Source organism: Jaculus jaculus, chromosome 16 (assembly GCF_020740685.1).
Source record: "Jaculus jaculus isolate mJacJac1 chromosome 16, mJacJac1.mat.Y.cur, whole genome shotgun sequence".
NCBI lineage: Eukaryota > Metazoa > Chordata > Mammalia > Rodentia > Dipodidae > Jaculus > Jaculus jaculus.
This window is the reverse complement of record NC_059117.1, coordinates 20,963,846-20,987,112: the sequence shown is the minus strand read 5'-3', so window position 1 is coordinate 20,987,112 and position 23,267 is coordinate 20,963,846. Positions and strand designations below refer to the sequence as shown.

Genomic DNA, 23,267 nt, shown 5'->3' with positions numbered 1-23,267 from the left:
AGTCATATGCACAAAACGGTACATGACTCTGGAGTCCGTTAACAGCTAGAGGGCCTAGTGTGCCCATTCTCGCTGTTTCTCTGTTTGCAAATAAATAAAAATAGTAAACACACACACACACACACACACACACACATTTACAAGGGCCTACAACTATAAACTCCAGACTGATGCTTACCGGTCAGGAGCTAGTACTACCATTCTAAAACTACACAAAGTGAACAGCAAAACAAAATCAAAAATATTAACATAAATGCTTTAAAATATTAACACGTTGAAGTAAGTTTTCTTAGTCTTGGTTTCCACCTTTAGATTTTCTTTTTTAGTTGATAGTCTGTGAATATGTCTGTATATGTCACACAAATATATGTATACATAATCACAGAATACATTTACTATAAACACACATATGTGATATAGATAAGAGAGTGAATACACACATGAGACACACACAGACACACACATACACAGAGAGACACAGAGAGAGGGCAGGGAAAGCAAGACATGCTAAAGACCAAGAATACAGAATGAAGTAAAAGGAAACATATGATCTGTCTGAAGAAGCAAATATGAATTAAGAATATATTAATTAAACTCCTTACATTTTTAAATGCATGCAAACTAAGACCACGGGGAATCCACAAGGAAAATATAGAAACATTGCCATGTTGCCTAACTTTCTCCAAACACCTTCCACTGCCAAGCTAGCTATAGTCCATGCGGCTGGTCTTACTTCTTGTGCTCCCAGACCAGGAGTTTAACTGGTTCAGATCTTTTTCATCTTGGAGGATCCGTACAAGAAAAATCACGTGACTTTAGTGAGCCGAATGAGCTTCTCCATTCCTAGCACGGAAAACAGCTCCCCGGACCTGTCTGCACTCCCCTGCAGTGCACGTACAAAGAGGAGCACCTTCTCTTTGCACCTCTTTATGTCCACAGGCCAACTCAGCGCCTGGCAGAGAAGAGGTGCTCAGCTCCCGCTCACAGGATGGGCGAGTAAGCTCCGGAGAGGATGCAGAGCCAGGCTCCTTGTTCCCACTTCCTGGCCATACTGAGTATGCATTTAAGGACGGAGACTTGAAGTCCCCCCCCCCCCCCCACGCAATGGCTTCAAGGACTTACCTAACTGAGAAGAATGAGAAATTCAGTAAGGACTAAGAAAAACCAATGCAGTCAGCTGAAGCATGCAGCGGTGGGGCCCGTTTTCAAAGGGGACAGCCGGGTGACAGCGCATGTGCTATGTGCATCCCTGAAAGCACTGAACAAGATAACCAAGCAAGATGTGTGAGCAGTAACCTATGATCATAAGGATACGCATGCTAGTATGTACACACACGTACACAAACACACACACAAGCAAACAAAAAAGCCATTCAAGAAAGCCACCGTATACTGGGGGAAAATGGCCAACAACAGTCTGACCGCCCAGGAGTCTAAGTTACTCAGCAGCAAACACCCCGATAGGATGTACACACCAATGCAACCGTGGCACACAGCCTTGGTGGGTAGCCAATAGCTTTCTGATTGGCTAAGAGATCCACTCAGTGTAAAGGAACCCGCATCTGGAATTGGGAAACCAGATCAGAGTCCTATGGAGACAAAGATTATGTTCGCCAGTGTCAAGCTCTCGCTAGTCTTTGGCTAAAAGAGGGGTTACAGACATCAAATTCTCCCTAAATTAATAAGGCTTATCCCATTTAAACTATGCTGACTTCACTCTTCATTGGAGAATCTGTTCTTGTTTTTCAGAAGGCACTGAGACCGGAGGAGATAAACTACACCTTGCACTTCAGCCACAGCTGAATCCACAGAGGAACTGGGGAGACCAGCAAGAGCACTGCTTCCATGCTGAACCTGATAACCAGCACCAGGGTGAAGGAGACAGACCCTGAGGACACTCAACACCTACCAAAGCAGAGATCCAGAGGCTCCTAAGAGCTCATCGCTGAAGTAGACTTAAAACTCACCATGGCTCAGGGAACTTTGCGGAAGACTGGGTAGAAAGATTGTAAGAGCCACAGGTTGAGACATCATGCCCAGAGGCATGTCCCTCCCTCCCCCCAAAAAATAACTGACTGCGGCTCCCACAAGGCATAACCCACAACCCCATGGGAATACCTACAACCCCACTAAGGAGCATCCCCAATGGAATAGGGGCAGGGATGAGGGAAAAGAGGGTACCAACACATAATATATCCACACCAAACATCTTGTTGGTAATAATAATAATAATAAACATTAAAAAAAAAGAAAGCCACTGTATCTGTTCTGGAGGGACCTTACTTGGACGGGTCTTTTGCAGGAAAGTGTTCATATGCCCTGAAGGATAGTGCATGCAGCAGCCCTAGATCCAGCTGACTAACCAGCATCTCTATCCTCCTATTCGTTGCTTTTTCTAGCAAGAAACACTTTCTGAATCTGCTAGCTGCCTAAATAAGACTGGAAAAGCTGGAGACTGCAACCATATAAGCTAATTATCTTTGACAGAGTAAATACTCAGCTCAGAATAAATTAATTTCTCCTAAGCATGTTTCCAAAATGAAGTGAACTAAGGCCTACCCTTGAACCAAGGAGGAATTAACTTTCTAAAAAGATCAACAGCAAACGAGCAAGAAACAACGATGAAAATGTGAAATGTTTTGTTAAATGACACAATCTGTGCACCTTTTAAAAGTACATGCTCACTTCTCAATCCTCAACATACTACTGATTTTCTGTATTTCTGCTAGATGATGGTGAGCCTTGACCAACCATTTCTGTAAGTATCTGGGACACTCATTCATGTCCTGAAAGTCTAAGAGCTGGATACATGGGGCACGAGAATTGTCACGGTGGCCTCTGGATGGGAACAAGGACAGACAGAGTCACAGTTGGCACGTACTCTCCGGACCCTTACTGGCTCAGTCCTGAGGCAACAAGGAATGCAGAATAATTCATAGATGCAACGGAGCTGTGTGAGAGGTGAGCAAATGGAAACCAATTTCCTTCTTCCTTTTTTAATGGTTTGATTATTTATTTGTGAGCAGGAGTGAAGAGAATGGGTATGCCAGGGCCTCTTGCCACTGCAAACCAACTCCAGACACATGCACCACTTTGTGCATCTGGCCTTTGTGTGAGTATTGGGGAACAGAACTTGGGATGGCTGGCTTTGCAAGCAAGCGCCTTTCACCTCTGAACCATCTCCCAGCCTGAACTGATTTATTTATTATTTCCTTCCCTCCTTCCTCCCTTCTTCCCTCCCTCCCTCTTTCCCTCCCTCCTTTTCATCATCCTTTCTTTTTTTTTTTATAACAATAACATGAAGAACAGAGACCGGGTATCCACTCTGCCTACTCATGTGGCTCATGGCTAGAGGTAAAACAGTGTGAGGCCAACTTGAGTGATCACTAAAGAGATACACGACTTGTTCTATTTATAAACCAAATGTCTCAAAATATAATGGATACTTTAAAATATCAAGAGTAGTAAGTAAAAAACTAGGAAAAGTGCTTGCTTATGAGTTAACATGATTCTCCACTTTGTGATTTATGAAGACCTTGCCAACAATGGCCGCTTAGAAACAAAAAGAAAACTACAGTTTCAGATTGGAAAGTCCTAACATGGCTAACCTTATAAAATCACACATGGAGGGGAGGGAATGACAAACGCCAAGGCAACAGTTCCCAAACATTCTCTATACTTTAACTATAGTCTATTCAGAAAAAGGACGTTGTCAGAACTACATAAAATCAATTTGTTTCTCCAAGTGCTAAGCTCTCTTCAAAGCTCACCTATAGCAGGCAGGGCAAGGTCAAGTAAACAAGCTCGGAGCAGATTTACAGAGATCAATGTTCTGTTTCTACGACAGGATAACTCAGACTAGAATAACGCAATAACAGCATAAAAGCCAAAGTTTCAAGAGTTCAAACTGCCACTCGGGCATAAAGTCAAAACAAAGGTGATTTTCAGGAAAAGAAAGCAGGTAATTTAGAACTATAAAAAAGTTTGGAAATGACCAACCAGGCAAACAAGTAGGGTATATGGTAAAAGTTGGCCTACTCACCAAAGTACAGTCATAGGAAAATACCCATATTCATGGCTCAGGGAAAGAGTGTGAGAGCCACAGGGTGGGAGGGAATGTCTGGAGGCATTGCCCTCTGCCACCCCACCCCGCCAGTGACTGACTGATGCTCTCACAGCTCCTGACACACAACCCCATAGTGAATACCAACCATTCTACTGAGGTCGGCCCTCAGTGGAATGGGGGCAGGAAGGAGGGAAATGATGCCCCAACACATGATGTGTCCATACGAAGTTTCTACTTAATAAAAAAAGAAAAGAGCCGGGCGTGGTGGCGCACGCCTTTAATCTGAGCACTCAGGAGGCAGAGGTAGGCGGATCGCCGTGAGTTCGAGGCCACCCTGAGACTACATAGTGAATTCCAGGTCAGCCTGAGCTAGAGTGAGACCCTACCTTGAAAAACCAAAAATAAAGAAAGAAAGGAAGAAAGAAAAAAGAAAAGAAAAACACCCATATTCCAAACTGCCCTCTATCTCCATAGAATGAAGCATTCCTGCCATTCTAGCCTTGGCTCAAAGGAAGCCTTTCTGATACACCCCTTTACTCATTCATTCTCTAATGCACCATCTCATTTCATCCCTTCCAGAACCATCAGCCATCTAAAGATATCTAGTGTTTTATGTTTCTGCCCATGCAACACTAGACACTCTACGAAGACAAGGTCTTTCCTTGTTTTTCTATCCATTATTTACCTGGGTACTTAGAACACTGTGTGCTGTAACAAATGCTGAATGAACCGTGATGACCAATTAATAGAAGGAACATCCTGATTGCTAAAGAATATTCACACCAATGTGAGGGATATTTATATAAGTATTGTTTGTGAAACGTATAAATTACATTATAGGTTGGAAATAATTCAGTAGACATCGAGTGACCTTTGGATCCTCCCTTCCTGGTACCAAAACTTGGGAGGGACTTATTAGTGTCCTCTAAGTCCTAGAGCTGTATTCCAGATAAATGAGACATGTATGCCACTGTTCCGTCTCCAGCCATGATCACGTGAGTAGGAAGGGTGGACACCAGGTCTCTGTTCCTTGTGTTTATGTCATCAGAAAAAAAAAAAGAAAGAAAGAAAATTGACCCTCGGATCACCTCAGACGCAATTCTGGCACACAGCTATGAAAATGGAGCCTAGATTTTAGTCTGCAACAAGAATAATCATGGGTTTTCCCCAGATAAGTAGGGAAAGTAACAGCACTTCTCAAAGCACAGCAAAGAAAAGTCCAACAGCACCCACGTTTCTAACTGTTTTCCCACTAACTGAGGCAAAATTAACATACAATGAAATGCATAACTCAGTGTTTTTAAAAATGCATCCAGTATGTAGGGGACACTCTGATGGAAAAGTAAACCATCCCCAACACTGGAAAAGTTCCCATGAGCTCTGATTATCAATTCCTCCATCCCATGGGCAATTACTATGAACGAGTTCTTATAAAGGGAGGTTATTCTAAAATTTCTACAGAATAATAAAGGCCCTCAAAGAGTTAACTTCCAAAGAAAAGATGGAAGTTATTAACAGATCAAGAGCATTAGAAATTCATACTAATTCAGAGAAGCAGACATGATGAAAAGATAGCTAAATCAATAGAACAAAATATAGATTTTAAGTGTAATCACATAGGTATGGAAACCTGTTATTTAAAAATTAGTGTGGGGCTGGAGAGATGGCTTAATGGTTAAGCGCTTGCCTGTGAAGCCTAAGGACCCCGGTTCGAGGCTCGGTTCCCCAGGTCCCACGTTAGCCAGATGCACAAGGGGGCGCACGCATCTGGAGTTTGTTTGCAGAGGCTGGAAGCCCTGGCACACCCATTCTCTCTCTCTCCCTCTATCTGTCTTTCTCTCTATGTCTGTCGCTCTCAAATAAATAAATAATTAATTAAAAAAAATAATGTGGAAGCCAGACATAATGGTGTCACATGCCTACAGTCTTATCTAGACCAAAAAAGGAAGATAGCTAGAGCCCCGGAGTGGAAGACTAGCCTAGGCAGCACAATAAGACCTTGTCTCAAAATAGCAGTAATAAAAAAAAAAAAACCAATGGGAGAAAATAAGTCAATAAATGATATATGCTAAAATGTAGGGCTGGAGAGATGGCTCACCAGTTTAAGGAACTTGCCTGCAAAGCCTAAGGACCCAGGTTCAATTTCCCAGAACCCATGTAAAGCCAGATGTACAAGGTGGTGCATGCATCTGGAGTTTGTCTGCAGTAGTTAGAGGCCCTGGCACACTTATTCTGTCTGTCTGTCTATCTAATTATCTCGTTTCTCTCTCTCTTTCTCAAATAAATAAATAGAGTTTTTTTCAAAACGTAAGGCTCTTAGGGCTGGGAAGATGGCTCAACTATTAAAGTTGCTTGTTTGTAAAGTATGCCAGCCCAGGTGTAATTTCCAAGTACCTACATAGGCCAGATGCACAATGTGGCACATGAGTCTAGACTTCATTTGCATCGGCAAGAGGCCCTGGCACCCTGACCCACCCATATTCTTTCTCTCAAGTAAATAAATAAAAAGTTAAAAATTACAAGTTATAAATAACATACTCCAATAGAAAATGATTTCATTTTTTAAAGGGAGAAAAATTTAGAATGACTTATATTTTTCCAAATTTGGTATGACAGGACAGGCTCTTAGAGCTGTTTGTTTCTGCATTCAGTCTGTTGCAATATCAGACATTATGTGCACTCTGGAAAATTCCATTATATAGTTTTAAGACCATAAGAGAAATATATAAAAGCAAACTATTATCATTATTTTCATCATGATGAGATTTCTCCCTCTAGATTTCCCAGTAAGGTGTGGTATGAGAGACAAATATTCCTGCAGGGCTGTCCAGGCCATGCTTTGAAAATAATCATTACAAACTAGTACATTTGCACGCACACATACACACACACACACACACACACACACACAGAGACACTACAGCACTCTAATTAGAAACAAAAGTATTTACTAAAGAATGCATAGTGTTCATTTACACAAGGGGATGCTACACAGCACTATATAAAAGTAGAGTGACATGAATCAATGTGACATCTCAAACACTGTTCTTGAAAACAAGTTGAAGGATGATAACCCACACGAAAGAAACTTTCATCAGAGCATGACTTATGCAAACTTGAAATATATGTAAAAATGCTCTCTCTAACAGCTGAGAAAGAACTAGTGCAAAACAACACACAGGAATCCCAAATCCTGTACATGTGGCGTGTTCACAGAAAAAGAAAAAAAAAAAAAAAAAACAAAAACAGAAGGGTACCAAAGTGTCAAATTTGTTAGAGCTATGGGATAGCTTTTGCGTTATTTATCCCATGTTCCTTTTGTATACTGGAAATATCTCATAATCTAAAATAGGGGGAAAATCATGTTCTGTTTATTGTGTACATGATGTGGGCATGTGTGTATGCAGATGTACCATATGCCTGTGCACATGGTGTCCTCCGTGGCTCTTAAGGATAAAGCAGATGTCTTTTTTTTCTTTTCTTTTTTGTTTGTTTTTATTTATTTATTTGAGAATGACAGACAGAGAGAGAGAGACAGAGAGAGAGAGAATAGGTGCACCAGGGCTTCCAGCCACTGCAAACAAACTCCAGACACGTGCGTCCCCTTGTGCATCTGGCTAACGTGGGTCCTGGGGAATTGAGCCTCGACCCAGGGTCCTTAGGCTTCACAGGCATGCGCTTCATTAACTGCTAAGCCATCTTTCCAACCCCAGACATCTTCTTTTCTTAGGATAGGGTCTCAAACTGCAACTGGAGCTCACCATTTTTTGGCTACGCTAGCTGACCAGTGCACTCAGTGGTCCCTCCTCTCTCCATCACCCTCAGCACTGGGGTTACTAGCACGCTTGACCATGCCCAGCTTTTTAGGGGGGTGCTAGGGATCGAACTTGGCTCCTCACAAATACTCTCACCTGTTGAGCCATCTCATCAGCCCCCCGTTCTGCTTATGTTTGGCAGGTATAAATAAATCTGTGTCTCTGCTCCAATGCTACCAGCCTCACCAGATTAGTTCATATTGCATTTTGAAATTTTTTTGTTTATGTTTATTTATTTATTTGAGAGTGACAGAGAGAAAGAGGCACACAGAGAAAGAGAGAATGGGTGCACCAAGGCCTCCAGCCACTGCAAACGAACTCCAGATGTGTGTGCCCCCTTGTGCATCTGGCTTACATGGGTCCTGGGGAATCGAGCCTTGAATCAGGGTCCTTAGGCTTCACAGGCAAGTGCTTAACCACTAAGCCATCTCTCCAGCCCCTCATATTGTATTTTAATACTGAATGGGCTTTTAAAATACTTTTCATAAGATATCCTTTTTTTTTCTTACAAGTGAGTTTTTGTTAAAATTTAAACACTAAACTACTTTTCATATCCTTTTTAAAGGAACTGTAAGATAATATTATGAATTCAAAACTCTTAATATTGCTTAGTTGGTAATTTGTTGTCAGACAATTTAAAAGAAAATCATATACCTCTGAGCAAACTAGTATGAAAGCAAAGATTCAAAAGGATATTTGTTCTCTTCTAAAACCATATAACATAACAGTAATTCGTGTTGAGGACACACTGAATTATAGGTGCCAAGAATAAGCCAGAGTGTAATGTAAAATTCAGAGAAGTATAAGTTTGTCCCACAATGAGCTTACTTTTATAAATATTATGATGTGGAAAAGTGGCAACAAGCTGTCAATTGGACATAACTAATTTCTTTCCAATTAATTTATACTTCAGGCGCATACTCATGTTTTTACTGCAAGCATCTGTCTCATTTAAGTACTATTTTCAGTACTACCTACTCTGTCCTAAGTTGTTTACAAGTGACTTGCTAGAAGTTAAATAAGACTATAACCTTAGAGGTTTTATACACACACACACACAAGCGCATGCGCGCGCGCACACACACACACACACACACACAAATTTATTCTATCAACTCAACATGTTTCTCAAGGAAAAGGACGGTGAAAGCAAAGCAAAACTTTTTTTTTTTCCCCTAAAGTCACCTTAGTTATCTTGAATTTCACATGAAATTGAAGAAGAGTTCAATCTTTTCCTTTCCAGGGCGTGCATGCATGCATATGTTTCTTTTGAGAGACATGTTTTCTGTTGACAGATCCAAGATTTAGAGTTCCGCATTTTTATTCTTAATTTTAATGAAGTTTGGTTTGAGAGCAATCTCTTGATTCTTATGTCCAATCAAACATTTTTTTTTTTTTTTTTGAGACAGGGTCTTATGTAGCTAGGCCTCCAGTTTACTATATACCTGAGAACGACCATACACTTCTGATCCTCTTGCCTCCGCCTCCCAAATACTGGGATGACAAGCGTATGCCACCACATTGCGTTTTAAGCAGAATGGGTATTAAACTCAGGACTTGATTCATGCTAGGCAAATAGTCTACCAACTGAGTTGCATCATTAGCCCCGCACCCCAATTCATTTCAAAAACACAGTATGTGCTCACTGACATCCAAAACTTGCTATTTGCTTTTTTTTTTTTTTTTTTTTTTTTAAGAAACACATAAATGAGGCTTTGTGGATGTCAACATTGCTGGCTCATTTACTGCTTGCAACCTCTGAGGTGGCTGTTGTGACTGTTCCTACTTTGTAAATGAAGATGACAAGGCACAGATTGTAAAAAAAAAAAATGCTCAAGGTCCTAGGATCCAAATGGCAGAGCCAAAAGTCAAACCCAGAGTCCACTCCAAAGTGAAATTTTCCTTTTTAAAAAAGTTTGCACTATTTCAAAATCTTTATGTGGCTATTCTTAAATTTTAAGCAATTAAAAACAATATGGGGACTGGGAAGATGGTTCAGGAGTTACATAGTTACATAGCTTGCCTGTCCAGGTTCAAGTCCCAAGCCACCCATGTAAGCTGGATGTGAAAATTGGCACAAGTCTGGCCCTTTACAGAAGTAACTTGTGTGTGTGTGTGTTTAATAAACAATGATAACAAATAATAATTTTGTGTTTAATAACAAATAATAATTGAAAAAGCGACATTTTGTGTTTCCATAACCATGAGCTATGAGATATAAGAAGTGTGAGGCAGCAGAAAGGGGATGCAATGACCATGCTTATCAAATGAGCAGAAGTGAAAAGAGGAACTAAGGGAGAGGACAGGAAAGAGCTGAGACAGAAGATAACACATTTAGTTAGCACAGAAATATCTGGAATTGGGGGCTGGAGAGAGATGGCTTAGTGGTTAAGGAGTTTGCCTACAAAGCCAAAGGATCCCGGTTCAATTCTCCAAGACCCACATAAGCCAAATGCACAAGGGGGCACACGTGTCTGGAGTTCGTTTGCAGTGGCTGGAGGCCCTGGTGTGCCCATGCTCTCTCTCCCCACCCCTCTCAAATAGATAAATAAAAAAAATATTTTTTAAAAAGTATCTGGAATTGGCCAAAGAATGTGCATGTAATAAGTAGCAGGAAGTAGGTATGAGTCCTGGAACTGGAAGACTTTGCTGAAACTCCAGGAGACCCTGAAGGGCACGAAAAGGGAGGTGAGTCCCCAGAGCGTGGCTAGACGCATGCTAGGTGGAGAATGATGGGGAAAGGCTGGGGCACCCGCGGAACCGCAGACCCACTGCAGATCAGCCCACGTTCACCGAAGCAGAAGTGGTGACACACAGCACCCGGGGTCCCTGTGAAATCTTCGCAGACAAGGCAAGCCTGTGTGCTGTGGCTGTGCCCCCTGCATTTTGTAGCCACATCCCAGAGAGTCCCCGTGTGTCTCTGCCTCCCCAGTGCCACCATGACCAGCTGCTATGTGGGTGCTGGGGACTTGAACTCAGGTCTTCATACATGTGCAGCAAGCACTTTTACCCACTGAGCCATGTCTCAGGCCCGGTAAAGACTTTTGATCATATCCTATGAGATATAACCTAACCTCAGGAGAAAGTCAGGATAAGACAAGAGACCTGAAGGGGAGAACAACTTACAAGAGAAGCTTTGGCTACATCAATTTATAAATGTGTCACAGACCTCATTTAATTGTTATGTAGAAAAAACTGTCTTCCTTGACTTTTTATACTTAAAATTCATCTAATAGATAATAACATATAATACGCCTTTTAAAGAAATCAGGGCTGGAGAGATAGCTTAGTGGTTAAGGCCCTTGCCTGCGAAGCCTAAGGACCCAGGTTCGACTCCCTAGAACACATGAAGCCAGTTGCATAAGGTGACCCAAGCAAGTTTGATTGCAGTGGCTAGAGGCCCTGGCATGCCAATTCTCTCTCTCTCTCTCTCTCAAAAAAAAAAAAAAAAAAAACCAAAACCAAAACCAAAAAAAAAAAACAGAAAGAAAATAAATAAATCAGATAGTGGTCTCCAGTTTAACAGATATCCCCAGAGGTGTCCTTCCCGAGATTTTCTAAGACATTACATTTCTTTTAAAGTTTCAGCCTCCAGTCTGAACTGGGCAGTCCTACAATTCAGTGTTTTGTTTTTTGTTGTTTTGTTGCTTTGTTTTAAGACAGAGAAAGAAGGAAAGGCGCAGGAGAGGGGGAAGGAGAATTGGTGTGCCAGGCCCTTCAGCCACTGCAAATGAACTCCAGATGCACGTGCTCCCTTGTACATCTGGCTTACGTGCGTCCTGGGGAATTGAACCGCGATCCTAAGCCATCTCTCCAGCCCAATTCAGTGATTTTTTTTTTCATTTTTTTTTAATTGAGGGGGGAGGGGATACAATGGAGGGTTGATTTGTGGGGGAAGTAGGGTGAGGAGGTGTGGTGGATTGAATGGATGTCTCCCAACAGATTCAGGAGTTTTTAAAATATATATATGTATGAAATATATGTGTATAGATAGATAGATAGATAGATAGATAGATATAGATATATGTATATATATTACTCATTCATATGTTTGAGAAAGAGAGAGAGAAAAAATGGGTGAGCCAGGGCCTCCAGCCACTGCAAACGAACTCCAGATGTGTGCACCATCTTGTGCATCTGGCTTACCTGGGTCCTGGAGTGCCTTAACTGCTAATCCATCTCTGCAGCCCCAGTGATTCTTAATTAATCATTTGTAACATACAATTCTCTTGGCCTCGTCCACAAAATTCACACACAGAGCAGTAGTACTCAGCAACTTCGGTCAGAGCTCAGGGGGCACACGGGAATATATTTACAAGAAAAGTGAGCCTCAGGCTAGGGTGACTTCTGCGCCCCCCCCCCCACTCACCGCGTCCCCCTGAGGCTTATTCAGACTACACACTTAAACCTGGACACCAAAGTGGACCTCTGCGACCTTATATGTTAAGTTGTGCTGTTTGTAGAGTTATGTCTTCACAATGGAGTTCAGGCACCCTGAGCGAGTGTATAAGGCAGTCTTTTGTTTCTTATTGTATTTTTATCCTTTGAGATAGAGAAAGAAGCAGAAAGAGAGAGAGAATGGGCACGTCGGGGTATCCAGCCACTGCAAATGAGCTCCAGATGCATGTGCCCCCTTGTGCACCTGGCTTATATGGGTCGCAGAGAGTCGAACTGGGATCCTTTGACTTTGCAGGCAAACGCCTTAACCACTTAGCCATCTCTCCAGCCTCTAAGGCAATCTTTGGAAGTGCAAGAGAAAATCAGAACTACAATACTTTTTTCTTCTTCCTTTCAAAATGTATCATAAAGCCGGGCATGGTGGCACATGATTTTAATCCCAGTACTTGGGAGACAGAGGTAGGAGGATTGCCTTGAGTTCAAGGCCACCCTGAGACTACATAGTGAATTCCAGCAATCTAGGTTACAGCAAGACCCTACCTTGAAAAGTTAAAAAAAAAAAGTATCCTTTACACAATGAATTGATATACTGACCTAAGCTCAAAATCTACCAACACATACAAGGCATATACACTGAAATATATTTGGTTAATGAAAGTAAAGAATAGTGAGTTTAGCCGGATATGGTGGCGCATGCCTTTAATCCCAGCTCTTGGGAGGCAGAGGTAGGAGGGTCGCCGTGAGTTCGAGGCCACCCTGAGACTACATAGTGAATTCCAGGTCAGCCTGAGCTAGAGTGAGACCCTACCTTGAAAAACAAAACAAAAAAGAAATAGTGAGGTTTGAAAAACAAACAGCACATGAGTGTTTATTTACAAAATCTTTTGAGTTTCTAAAGCACGTGAAGACCTAATTTGGACAAAACAAAGTAAGTAAATTGTAAAAGGAAAAGGTCAATGGCAGGGCTAAATTGCATGTTTTTCAAGGAAAAAGCAGTTAGCTCATTTTTTGATGCATTCTTTCTTCCCAACCACGTGACTGCCATAAGAGTTATTGAAGTGCCTAGGTCATGGTTCAGGAGCCGGGCTCTGAAGTCAGCTGCCAACTTCAAAAATCCTGACTCCCCTGCTTACTTTGGGGAAAATGAAATGTCATGTCTTATAATGAGCCTTGCCCAGCACTGGGGACCTGAGCAACCCACAGTGTTCACAATAATTACTAATAAGTAAAAAGCCCTCCATTTGACAAACATTGGTTTTCTGCAGTAATGGGAGCGAGGATGGCTGAGTCATATTTTAATTCAACATGACCTTTTGAAAAGATGCCTTTTTGGGTCTAAAGTGTATTTAAGCAAATGGAAAGCCTTTGTGTGTGGTGTGTTTTTGCCCCAAAAGAAAATCCCCTCAATATCACTTCCATGAACTCTTTTGTCTTGGAACAGCTAATGTAAATTAAACAATGTCCATCTCAAGCCAAATGGATACAGGAATAGCTGTATATAGTATATCTTCTTGACTTCCCTTTTGTGTGGAACATGTGTTTATATTTTGACCTTTTGTCTTTTTTAAAAATTAAGAAATATTTTTAAACAGTAGCAACTGGAATGACTTTTTTAGTTTCTAAACATATTAAACTACACATGGCAAAACCTATTATAAATGTTACACCAACTGTGTTTATAGTTCTGATGTTTTTAGACTGTTTTGTTTGCATGTAAGCCATGACCTGAAGATTTTAGCTCAAATTCTTTCCACAAATTAATTACATAATGGAACAGACTGAGCCATTTTCAATTTCTGAGACACAAAATTCGCTCCTATAAAGTGATTGCATCGTAGTGGGGGCCTTTACGGCAGGGTTTTGTCATGACAACTAGATGTATGGACAAACCTGGAAATGACAAGTGCAGGGCCAAACTCAGACATGCTGTTGCATCCTGGCTTCTTTTCCATTGTTGATGCAAAATGGTCTATCATAAGGTTTCAATGCATCAAAAACAAAAACGAAAAAACAGCCGGGCGTGGTGGCACATGCCTTTAATCCCAGCACTCGGGAGGTAGAGGTAGGAGGATCGCCATGAGTTTGAGGCCATCCTGAGACTCCATAGTGAATTCCAGGTCAGCCTGAACTAGAGTGAGGCCCTGCCTTAAAAAGAAAATCCTGAAGGCAACATACAAAACTTAGTTCCCTTAGCCTGGGCTTCTAAGCTGTATCTAACACCTTAAAGAAGGCAAAAAGAATATACAATATGTAAGTTATATAAAGTGGCACATAAAATATTGATAGTCTCATAAACAAGACCAAATTTGCAGACCTACTAAACTCATAAAGAATTTCCAGCTCTCACCTGCTTTCGGCTACCGACCAGATCACATATAGATCCATGAGCAGTCACTGAAGAAAAGATGGACTCTTAATTCTAGCTAGCAAACTGAAGAGAGTAAGTATGCCTATTTTCAGGCCTTAAGTGGGTTCTCAATCAACATCTCAGGAAGTGAGCACACCCAGCACCCTTCCTTCCATCATCTACTCATCCTTCCGACAGGGGGCTCCTTCGGGTGCTGCGGCCCATCCCTAACTCCTCTGTGCTTGATCCTGCCTCACTGTCAACGTTCCATCCACGGCCAGCAGACCTTCTCTGCTGGCACCACTGCTGAGGCATGACTTTCTTAAGGCATCATAAATGAACTCCTAGTTTGACAGATTCAGTGGCTTCTGGTAGCTGTACTTGTTTTTTATTTTTTTTTAACAGCTTTGAAAAAAAAAAAAAAAAATCTTGACAGGTAGAAATCTACCAGAAGCCATGCAGGGAGACTGTGAACAATAGAGAACAATTCCACATCTATTCCTGTTCACCACCACAGGACACAACACTGCAATCTCCGATGAAAAGCTTCTGTCTTCATGAAACAATAGCTAGACAGTCTGACTTTCGGACACAGGTAGAAAAATGAAAGCACTTTGTAACCGAGCTCCTGTTAGGAGAGTTCACTGGAGACCTCTCCAAAGTCACCAGGAAGCCTTGGCTGCCCCCACGGACTTTCCTTCCCTCACTGTCCCCTCTCTTAGCCCCTTCCTGCATCTTTCCCTCCTTTCGCTCCATTCTCCCAAAGCACAAGGTAACAAATGGGTGAAAGGAGAAAGGAGATTATTTCAAACCTTTGGTGTCCATCCCAACTTCAACCTCTACAAGAACTCCACTTAATACTACTATTAAAAGAAATGTTTTTAACTGTTCTACTTTGAAAATCACAACCACCAATTCAAACTTAAGATATTTTTTTAAAAAAAAAAAAATCTACCCTAAACTGGGTGTGGTGGTGCATGCCTTTAATCCCAGCACTCAGGAGGCAGAGGTAGGAGGACCGCTGTGAGTTTGAGGCCACCCTGAGACTCCATAGTGAATTCCAGGTCAGCCTGGGCTATTGTGAGACCCTACCTCAGAAAAAAAAAAAAAAAAAAAAAAACTTCCCTAATACAACCACAGGATTATGCTTCATAAATAAAAGAATGGCTTCAACATTTTAGCCGTTGTCATGAATGATATAATCCAGTTCAGAAGGATTTAAAGCTATCACGGAGCTCTCTAATAACCAAAGGCTATATAATCTTACTAATTGCAAAATCCTGGAGCTCTTACTTACAAAGTACAAGGTGAATAGATGTGGAATTTATGACTATGTGACATGACTGCACATAAAATCCATGAGCAAATTTCGGCCTTCAGCTCTCTGAAAAGTACAAATACCACACTAACCTCCTTAAAGCATAATGAAATTGTGATTCCGTAAGAAAAAAAAAAGTTTACCCTTCTGCCAAGACTTCATATCAATCAAACCATTTGTTTCCCATGTAGTCAATGCTTGCTCTGTACGTTGTCCTAAGGACCTTACAATTAAGGCCACTCATCCCTGTGACAACTGTATGAAGCAAGAACCATCACAGCAATAACACATCAATGTGCTTAGCACAGTGCTTCATACAGAAATGTCTAAATTTAAAGTCAATCCAACTTGGAGATTTCTTTTTTTTTTTTTAACAAGCTGACTGAATGCATTTGAGAGATTCAAAATAAATTAAGAGGATTTTCTAACTTTCACATCGGCTGTACAAGATAACTTTGGATGCTAAAATAAACACCTCTGATCATATATTGGCTGCATGCTCCAGGAGCTGACCACTGGATGCTTCGTCTCATAATAATGTTTGCTGCCCTGGCTGCTCTTACCATCTCATTATGAAAGGAAACCCATCATGGACTGTTCCAGATAGATTTCAGACTTTTATGACAGTTACAATGAACCTTAGTCCTGCTTATGCAGTGTTTGAGATGAGAACATTTACTCAAAATTGCCTAAGAAACCCTTTTTAGATGTGGATTGGATAATCTTTTATCTCTCCTTAAGCCATGTCTTTTCACAATAAATAACTACGGTCTCTTAATGCACTACCATTTCTTCTCACAAAATGGCTATCTTCTCTTAATGCACCACCATGACTAATATCTTGCTTGACCTTTATTTTTTATTTATTTATTTTTGAGTTACAGTTTCGCTCTAGCCCAAGCTGACCTGGACTTCACTATACAGTCTCAAGGCTGGCCTTGAATTCACAGAAATTCTCCTACCTCTGCCTCCCAAGTGCTGTGATTAAAGGCCTGTGCTACCACACCCACCAAGATGACTTTTTTTTAAAAGAAAAAATTTTATTTATTTGAGAGAGGGAGGCCGAGAGAGAGGATGAGCATGCCAGGGCCTCTGCCACTGCAAACAAACTCCAGAACTATGTGCCACCTTGTATATCTGGTTTACATGGGCACTGGGGAATTGAGTCTGGGTCCTTACAATTTGTAGGCAAATGCCTTAACCACTAAACCACCTCTCCAGCCCACAACATGACCTTTTTAAAAAATGCATTCTATTTATTTATTTGTGAGCAGAGAGAGGGGTGGAGAGTGAGACAAGGAGAATGACGAAGAGAGGAAATGGGTATGCCAGGGCCTCCTGCCACTGCAAGGGAACTACAGACACAATGCTCTACTTTGTACATCTGGCTTTCCGTGGGTACTGGGGAATCGAATTGGTGCCATCAGGCGTCGTAAGCAAACACCGTTAACCACTGAGCCATCTCTCCTGCCCCTGTTGCGTGAGCTTAAGGATACAGCGAGATATTTTGTAAATTCTCCAGATTCTCTTTAGGTTGTGAAAACCAAAGGTAGGAGAGGATAAAGTCACAGTGGCTATCTGGTAACCTTCCTTATTTAATTATTATTTTATACGGTGTGGTTCTACATTTTTGGCTTGTTAATCTTTTCTTCCTCCAATATAGAAGACCAGCTCTTCTATATATTGAGTATTTAATTTTTCTTCCACATTGACAGCTCTGCATGTGACCCTTTGTAATTTAGGCTATTTAGTACTTGTTGTTTACCAAGATAAAATGAATTGTATTCAGTTCAGATTTTAATGTTTATTGCTTTGTGAGAGAAAGGAGAGCGAGCAAGAGAAAGAATGGCCACACCAGGGTTCCTGCCACTAACAATTAACTCCAGACATACATGCCACTTTGTGCATCTGGCTTTATACATGGGTACTGGGGAATCAAACCCAGGCCATCAAGCTTTGCAAGCAAGCAACTTTACATGCTGAGACATTTCTCAAACCCTAATATCGTTTTTAATTTTGGCAATCAGTCACTTAAATGTTGAAGCAACAGAAAAATTCACAATGATAGCTATACAAAACTATTAATGGGACTGAAGAGATTGCTTAGCGGTTAAGGAACTTGCCTGCAAAGCCCAATGACCCAGGTGTGATTCCCCAGAGCCCATGTAAAGCCAGATGAATATAGTGGCACATGCTTCTGGAGCTCATTTGCAGTGGCTGGAGGCCCTGACATGCCCATTCCCTCTGTCTTTTTTTTCTCTCTCTCTCTGTTTGCAAATAAATAAAGTAAAAATATTTAAAACTATTAATGACCAGCATCTACTACAAATTGGTAGTGGTTAAACTCTTTGGCCTACTATAAATCCATTAATACGTTCTTGCAGAAGACACATGTCAAGCTTTATTTGCTTTCTGTAAGATTAAGAATGAGGTACACAGAGTAGATGCCAAGAAGTTCTTACTACTGCTTTTTTTTTCTGGCCCTTAAGAACTTAAGAGCATTTGAAAACTTAAAGGTTTCCTAAAACCCAGAATTAGTTGATAGTAAATAGTAAGTAATAATACAAACTGGTAATAGTGGAACAGGAAAGGGACAGAAAGCTATCAACAAAGCAAGGGATCCTTTAGAAAGGCAAAAAAGAAGTAATGGCCACCATCTGGTTGGCCTGTGTCCATGCTAAATGAATCTTGGACAAAATCACATTTTCCCAAATCACTGTAGGTGCCTGAATTTCTTATTAAACCACCACACTAGGAGGCAATAGGCTTGAGTCTTGTGTAATTCCAACAGGTATCATTTCATGGTCAAAGACTTGCCTTTTTGTCCCAAGCTGTTATAAGACCATCATTACGCTAAAATGATTCATGACAGAAGACATGAACCAACAATACAAACCCATTATCAATACCAGAAAAAGAACCTGGAAAACCTGACCTATGAGTCAGCCATGGAACAAATTTCATTTAAGAACTTCCTGATGATCTGGGCCCCACGGGGAAACAGAAAGATGTAAGAAACTAGGCTCTGCTATATGACCTTGGTATATGTGTATTTTTATGTGTGCATATATAACAGAGACTGCTATATTGCTAGTTCTCCATGACCTTGAACAAATTAATTTTCCAGAGCCTTAACGATAAAAAAATTCAGAACCACAAGGGCTGGCACCAGGTTAAACTAGACCCAACCCCCTTCTGCATAGGGATGACATCAGCCCCACCTGGGTCCCATTCCAGATATGCAGTCAGAGATATGAAACACCGAGCAAGTGACAAGCTTGTCATTCTCCTGGAGCTGGAATAATGAATCAAGGCATTTAGACAGGGCCCAGCACTGCAAATGTCAGCGAACAGCAGTTCTTTCTTTGTTAATAAGGAGATACCATTATGATCATAACTGTCGACAATGTTTTTCTAAAGTATGGACAGGGAACTTGGGTATCAGAAGGTATGGGAATGAACTAAGCTTTCTGTTTACTGAAAAGAAAAAAACAAAACAAAACAAAAAACGATGTCCTACACAGTGAATAAAGTTCTCCAAGAATGGTATCAGGTGATGATACCATTATCTGAATCAAACTTTAAGATGCATGTGAAAACTTAAAAATCACCAATCTAGCAGGCAGTAACTTGTTTTTTTTTTCTTTCAACACTTACTCTTTATATGCCAAAACTACCTAGGATCTGGTGGGCTTTCTTTGGCACAATCTTGATATAGCCATTACATTAATAAGTTTGTACTTTTTTTTAAAATATTTTTTTGTTCATTATTTATTTATTTATTTGAGAGTGACAGACACAGGGAGAAAGACAGATAGAGGGAGAGAGAGAGGATGGGCGCGCCAGGGCTTCCAGCCACTGCAAACAAACTCCAGACGCGTGCGCCCCCTTGTGCATCTGGCTAACGTGGGACCTGGGGAACCAAGCCTCGAACCGGGGTCCTTAGGCTTCACAGGCAAGCGCTTAACCGCTGAGCCATCTCTCCAGCCCAAGTCTGTACTTTTTAAGGTTCATTCTTGATATATTGTTTTTCCCCCAATGGTACAATTGTGCCTTTTCTTCTTTTTTTTTTTTTTTAACACCCCTCTGACCAGGGTGGGGGAAAACTATGGCCTTGTACAAATTCAACCTCCAGAGGGGGTATATGTGTTTAAAGAACTGTTAAAAAAAAATGTGATTCAACCCATACAAACCTCAGAATCTAAAATATTTCCTATCTGGGCCTTCTCAAAAGTTTGCCAACCATATTATAGTCTACAATTATTTTAAAATTGAGTCTCCATACAATTTGCTTCTGAGAGGGGGGAAAGCATGACTAATTAGAATAGACAGTATCAAAGAACACTGCACCTAGTGGAAGCAATACAATCGCCCTTGAAGTGCCAGTTATACATATATACATGTATATCTACTGGATAATGATTAAACTATACTTGATTGAAGTCAAAAAGTTTTAATGTCCTTGGGGGCAGGGCTGGGAAATAAATGGTGCAGATAGTTGATACATATTTATTACAACACACCTGGAGTAATTTTCACACTGAAGATGCCTTGAACAATATAAGGCCTTGTAAGCTACCCCTAGCTGCTTACAAATTCACTTCTTGGTTGCAAAATGAAAATTCTCTCTTCCCTGCACAGTAGATATTGTTTCAAGACGATTAAGTCAAGGAAAGGTACTTCAAAAGCATCATATAAACAAAATGCTAGTTGTATTAACAATATACTATAAAGAATGTATGTAAGAATGTGTATATATATATATATGTATACATATATATGTATACATATATATATGTATACATATATACATATATATATATATATATTTATATTTATACCAAGTCCCTTAGTTCCTTGCTCCCTCCTATCTGGGACACGAGCCCTTTTTTTTTTTCTTCCCTTTGTGTGTGGGCATGCTGGTGTCTACATGCCCGTATGTGCGTGCCTGTGAGGGGACTATGACAGAAGTAATTGATGCCACGGCCCTTTCTATGCCATCCATGACTGGTGTTTCCATCTCAACTGAATTTAAAAAAAGTCTTCTTTTCCTCGTTTCTTAACAAAAGCATTTGGTTCATTTCTTTGGTGAGAAAGAACAGTTAAGACTATCACTGCTGTCTTCTGAATGGCACTAAAAAAGCCCCCCCCCCGATTAAAATTTTAAGTTAACAGCTTTCCTCCCTTGTACCCTCACAGAGCACCAATTCCAGAGTTAGTTTACTATAGTTGTTTTAGAGAAGCTAAAAATGCACCAATTTAATAGTCCACTGTACATACAATTAATGCCACAAAGAAATGAAATATCTTTCTAGCAAGGGGCCATGAGGAAATGCAATAAAATGACACATTCAAGTGTTTTCTTTATAGGAGATACGCTGGACACACAAACCACAAGCAGCAGAAGTAAATAAAGGCTTCTGCAATGCTGCAAGTGTGCTGACCACAGAGGAAAACCTGGGCACATTTGCCCACTATGGCATTTTTGCTTGGGATGAGGTGGGTAAAAATGAGCTTTGGGCACGCCGTGTAAACACAAGAGGCTGTAAGTGTGTGTGTATGTGGTGTTACAGAAAGAGGTGTAAGCTCAAGGGGTGGGACTTGCCAAAAGCAGCTATTTGAGAAAATTCCTTTTTTTTTTTTTTCCCTCTCCCATTCATTCTTTCTAGCTTCAGTGTCTGGCACAGTCCTTACAATTACTCACTGGCTTTTCATTCTGAAGACAGCCAGCAAGCTTTCAGAACTTCCTACAGTGTGTGTGTTTCCCCATACGGTTTTATTATTTGTTTTTTATTAATCACCAAATCATTCGATATGTGATTTATATTCCAAAGAAAAGGAAAGTCATTAGCCCAATTCCTCGCTCCAAGGATAGGGCGGGTTGCGGGCTTTAAGAGGATCTTTTGTTGTGTGTTCAAACACATCCCCACGACACGGCATGGGCAAATTGGAAGAAAATAAATCACTCGGTTTCCAAGAATGCCCCAGCTCTCATCATCAAATTTTGTTGGATCCCGGCGCGTGGAATTTCACGCTGCCCTTAGCGAATCTACCGTCCTACCCTAACAAACAGTATACAGCCAATCCAATGGAACTCTCTCTCTCTCTCTCCCTCTCTCTCTCTCTCTCTTCGCCTTTTCTCTTGGCACACTCTCCATTGATAAAATTTTTAGGGCTGAAAAAGAGGATGCCCGGCGGGCCAGTTTCCTTCGTGCACCACAACGGCACCGTGGGAGCGAAAGGCTCTCCAACCGGGGAGAAAGTTGTCCCTCCAGGCGGTGTCCATCGCGACCGGCCCCCGGGGCAGCGAGGACCAGGAAGGCCAGGGGGAAGCGCAGCCTCCACCTGCACCTCGGGAGGGAGGCGGGGAGCGGGAGGGCGTGACAAGAGCGCGCGCGGGCAGGTGGGCGAGTGGGAGAGCCAGAAATGGATGCAGAGGGGGTGGGCGGGCTGGCAAGGTAGGGAAGGTGAGGAGCGCGGGCGGGGAGGCTGCGGGCGCAGGGACGCGAGCGCAGCGGGGCGCGCAGGGGGACCGGTCCTCACCGTTGAAGGCCCCGGCGTCCGCGGCCTCCTCCTCCTCCTCCTCTTCCTCGCCGTTCTCCGAGTCGGAGCGCATGGGCTCCTCGGCGAAGTTGACCCCCCGGCTGGCGGAGGCGGCGGCGGCGGCGGCGGGGGCGCCCGCGTCCCCCCACGTCCTGGCCTCATGGCCGCAGCGCGCGGCGCCCCGGCGCTCGTTCTCCTGCTGCAGCCGCGTGAAGTGCTGCAGCGCGAACTCCAGCAGGTCGGCGGGCTGGTGCCGCAGCACCTCCACCGTGAAGCCCTGCAGCAGCTCCGTGAGCCCCGCGGGGATCTCGATGCTCATCGCTGCCTCGGGGGCCTCCGGGCGCGCCTGGGCGCCGCCCTCGCCCTCCGTGCACGGTCGGGCCTCGGGACAACCCCGATCACCCGGAGCTACCGGCTGCGAGCTCGGCGTTCTGGGTCCAGGAGGGTTTTTTTTTCTCCCCCCCCTCCCGCCCAACCCCGCCCGCCCCGGTTGGCCCGGCGCGCGGCTGCTCCGTGCGGCGGCGGCGGCTGAGCGAGCGAGCGCGGTCCCGGGGAGAGAGAGACAGAGAGGGGTGGCAGCATCTCGGGCTCCTCCCGCTCCTCGGCGCCCCGCCCCCGCCCGCGTGTGCGCGCGCCCACGTGACCGCCCTCCCCCCCCCACCCCGCCCTCCTCCCCGGAAACCATGGCAACCCCCGCCGGCGGGTGCCCAGCGCCCGGCTCGCTCTCCAGCAGCCAGGCGCGTTTGCCGGGCGCGCGGGCGGGAAGGCGGGGTGCGCTGT

The 23,267-nt window shown here is 42.6% G+C and overlaps 1 protein-coding gene across 1 annotated transcript in view; it reads right to left on the bottom strand.

The window, feature by feature from the left end:
- Positions 1–22,840, bottom strand: part of Prkar2b (protein kinase cAMP-dependent type II regulatory subunit beta) — a 111,585-nt gene extending 88,745 nt beyond the window's left edge. The window contains exon 1 of the mRNA XM_004652879.2: positions 22,488–22,840. Within this exon, the coding sequence (XP_004652936.1) occupies positions 22,488–22,806 (319 nt within the window). The 5' untranslated portion in view covers positions 22,807–22,840. The remainder of the gene's footprint in view (positions 1–22,487) is intronic.
- Between the last annotated feature and the right edge of the window lie 427 nt (positions 22,841–23,267).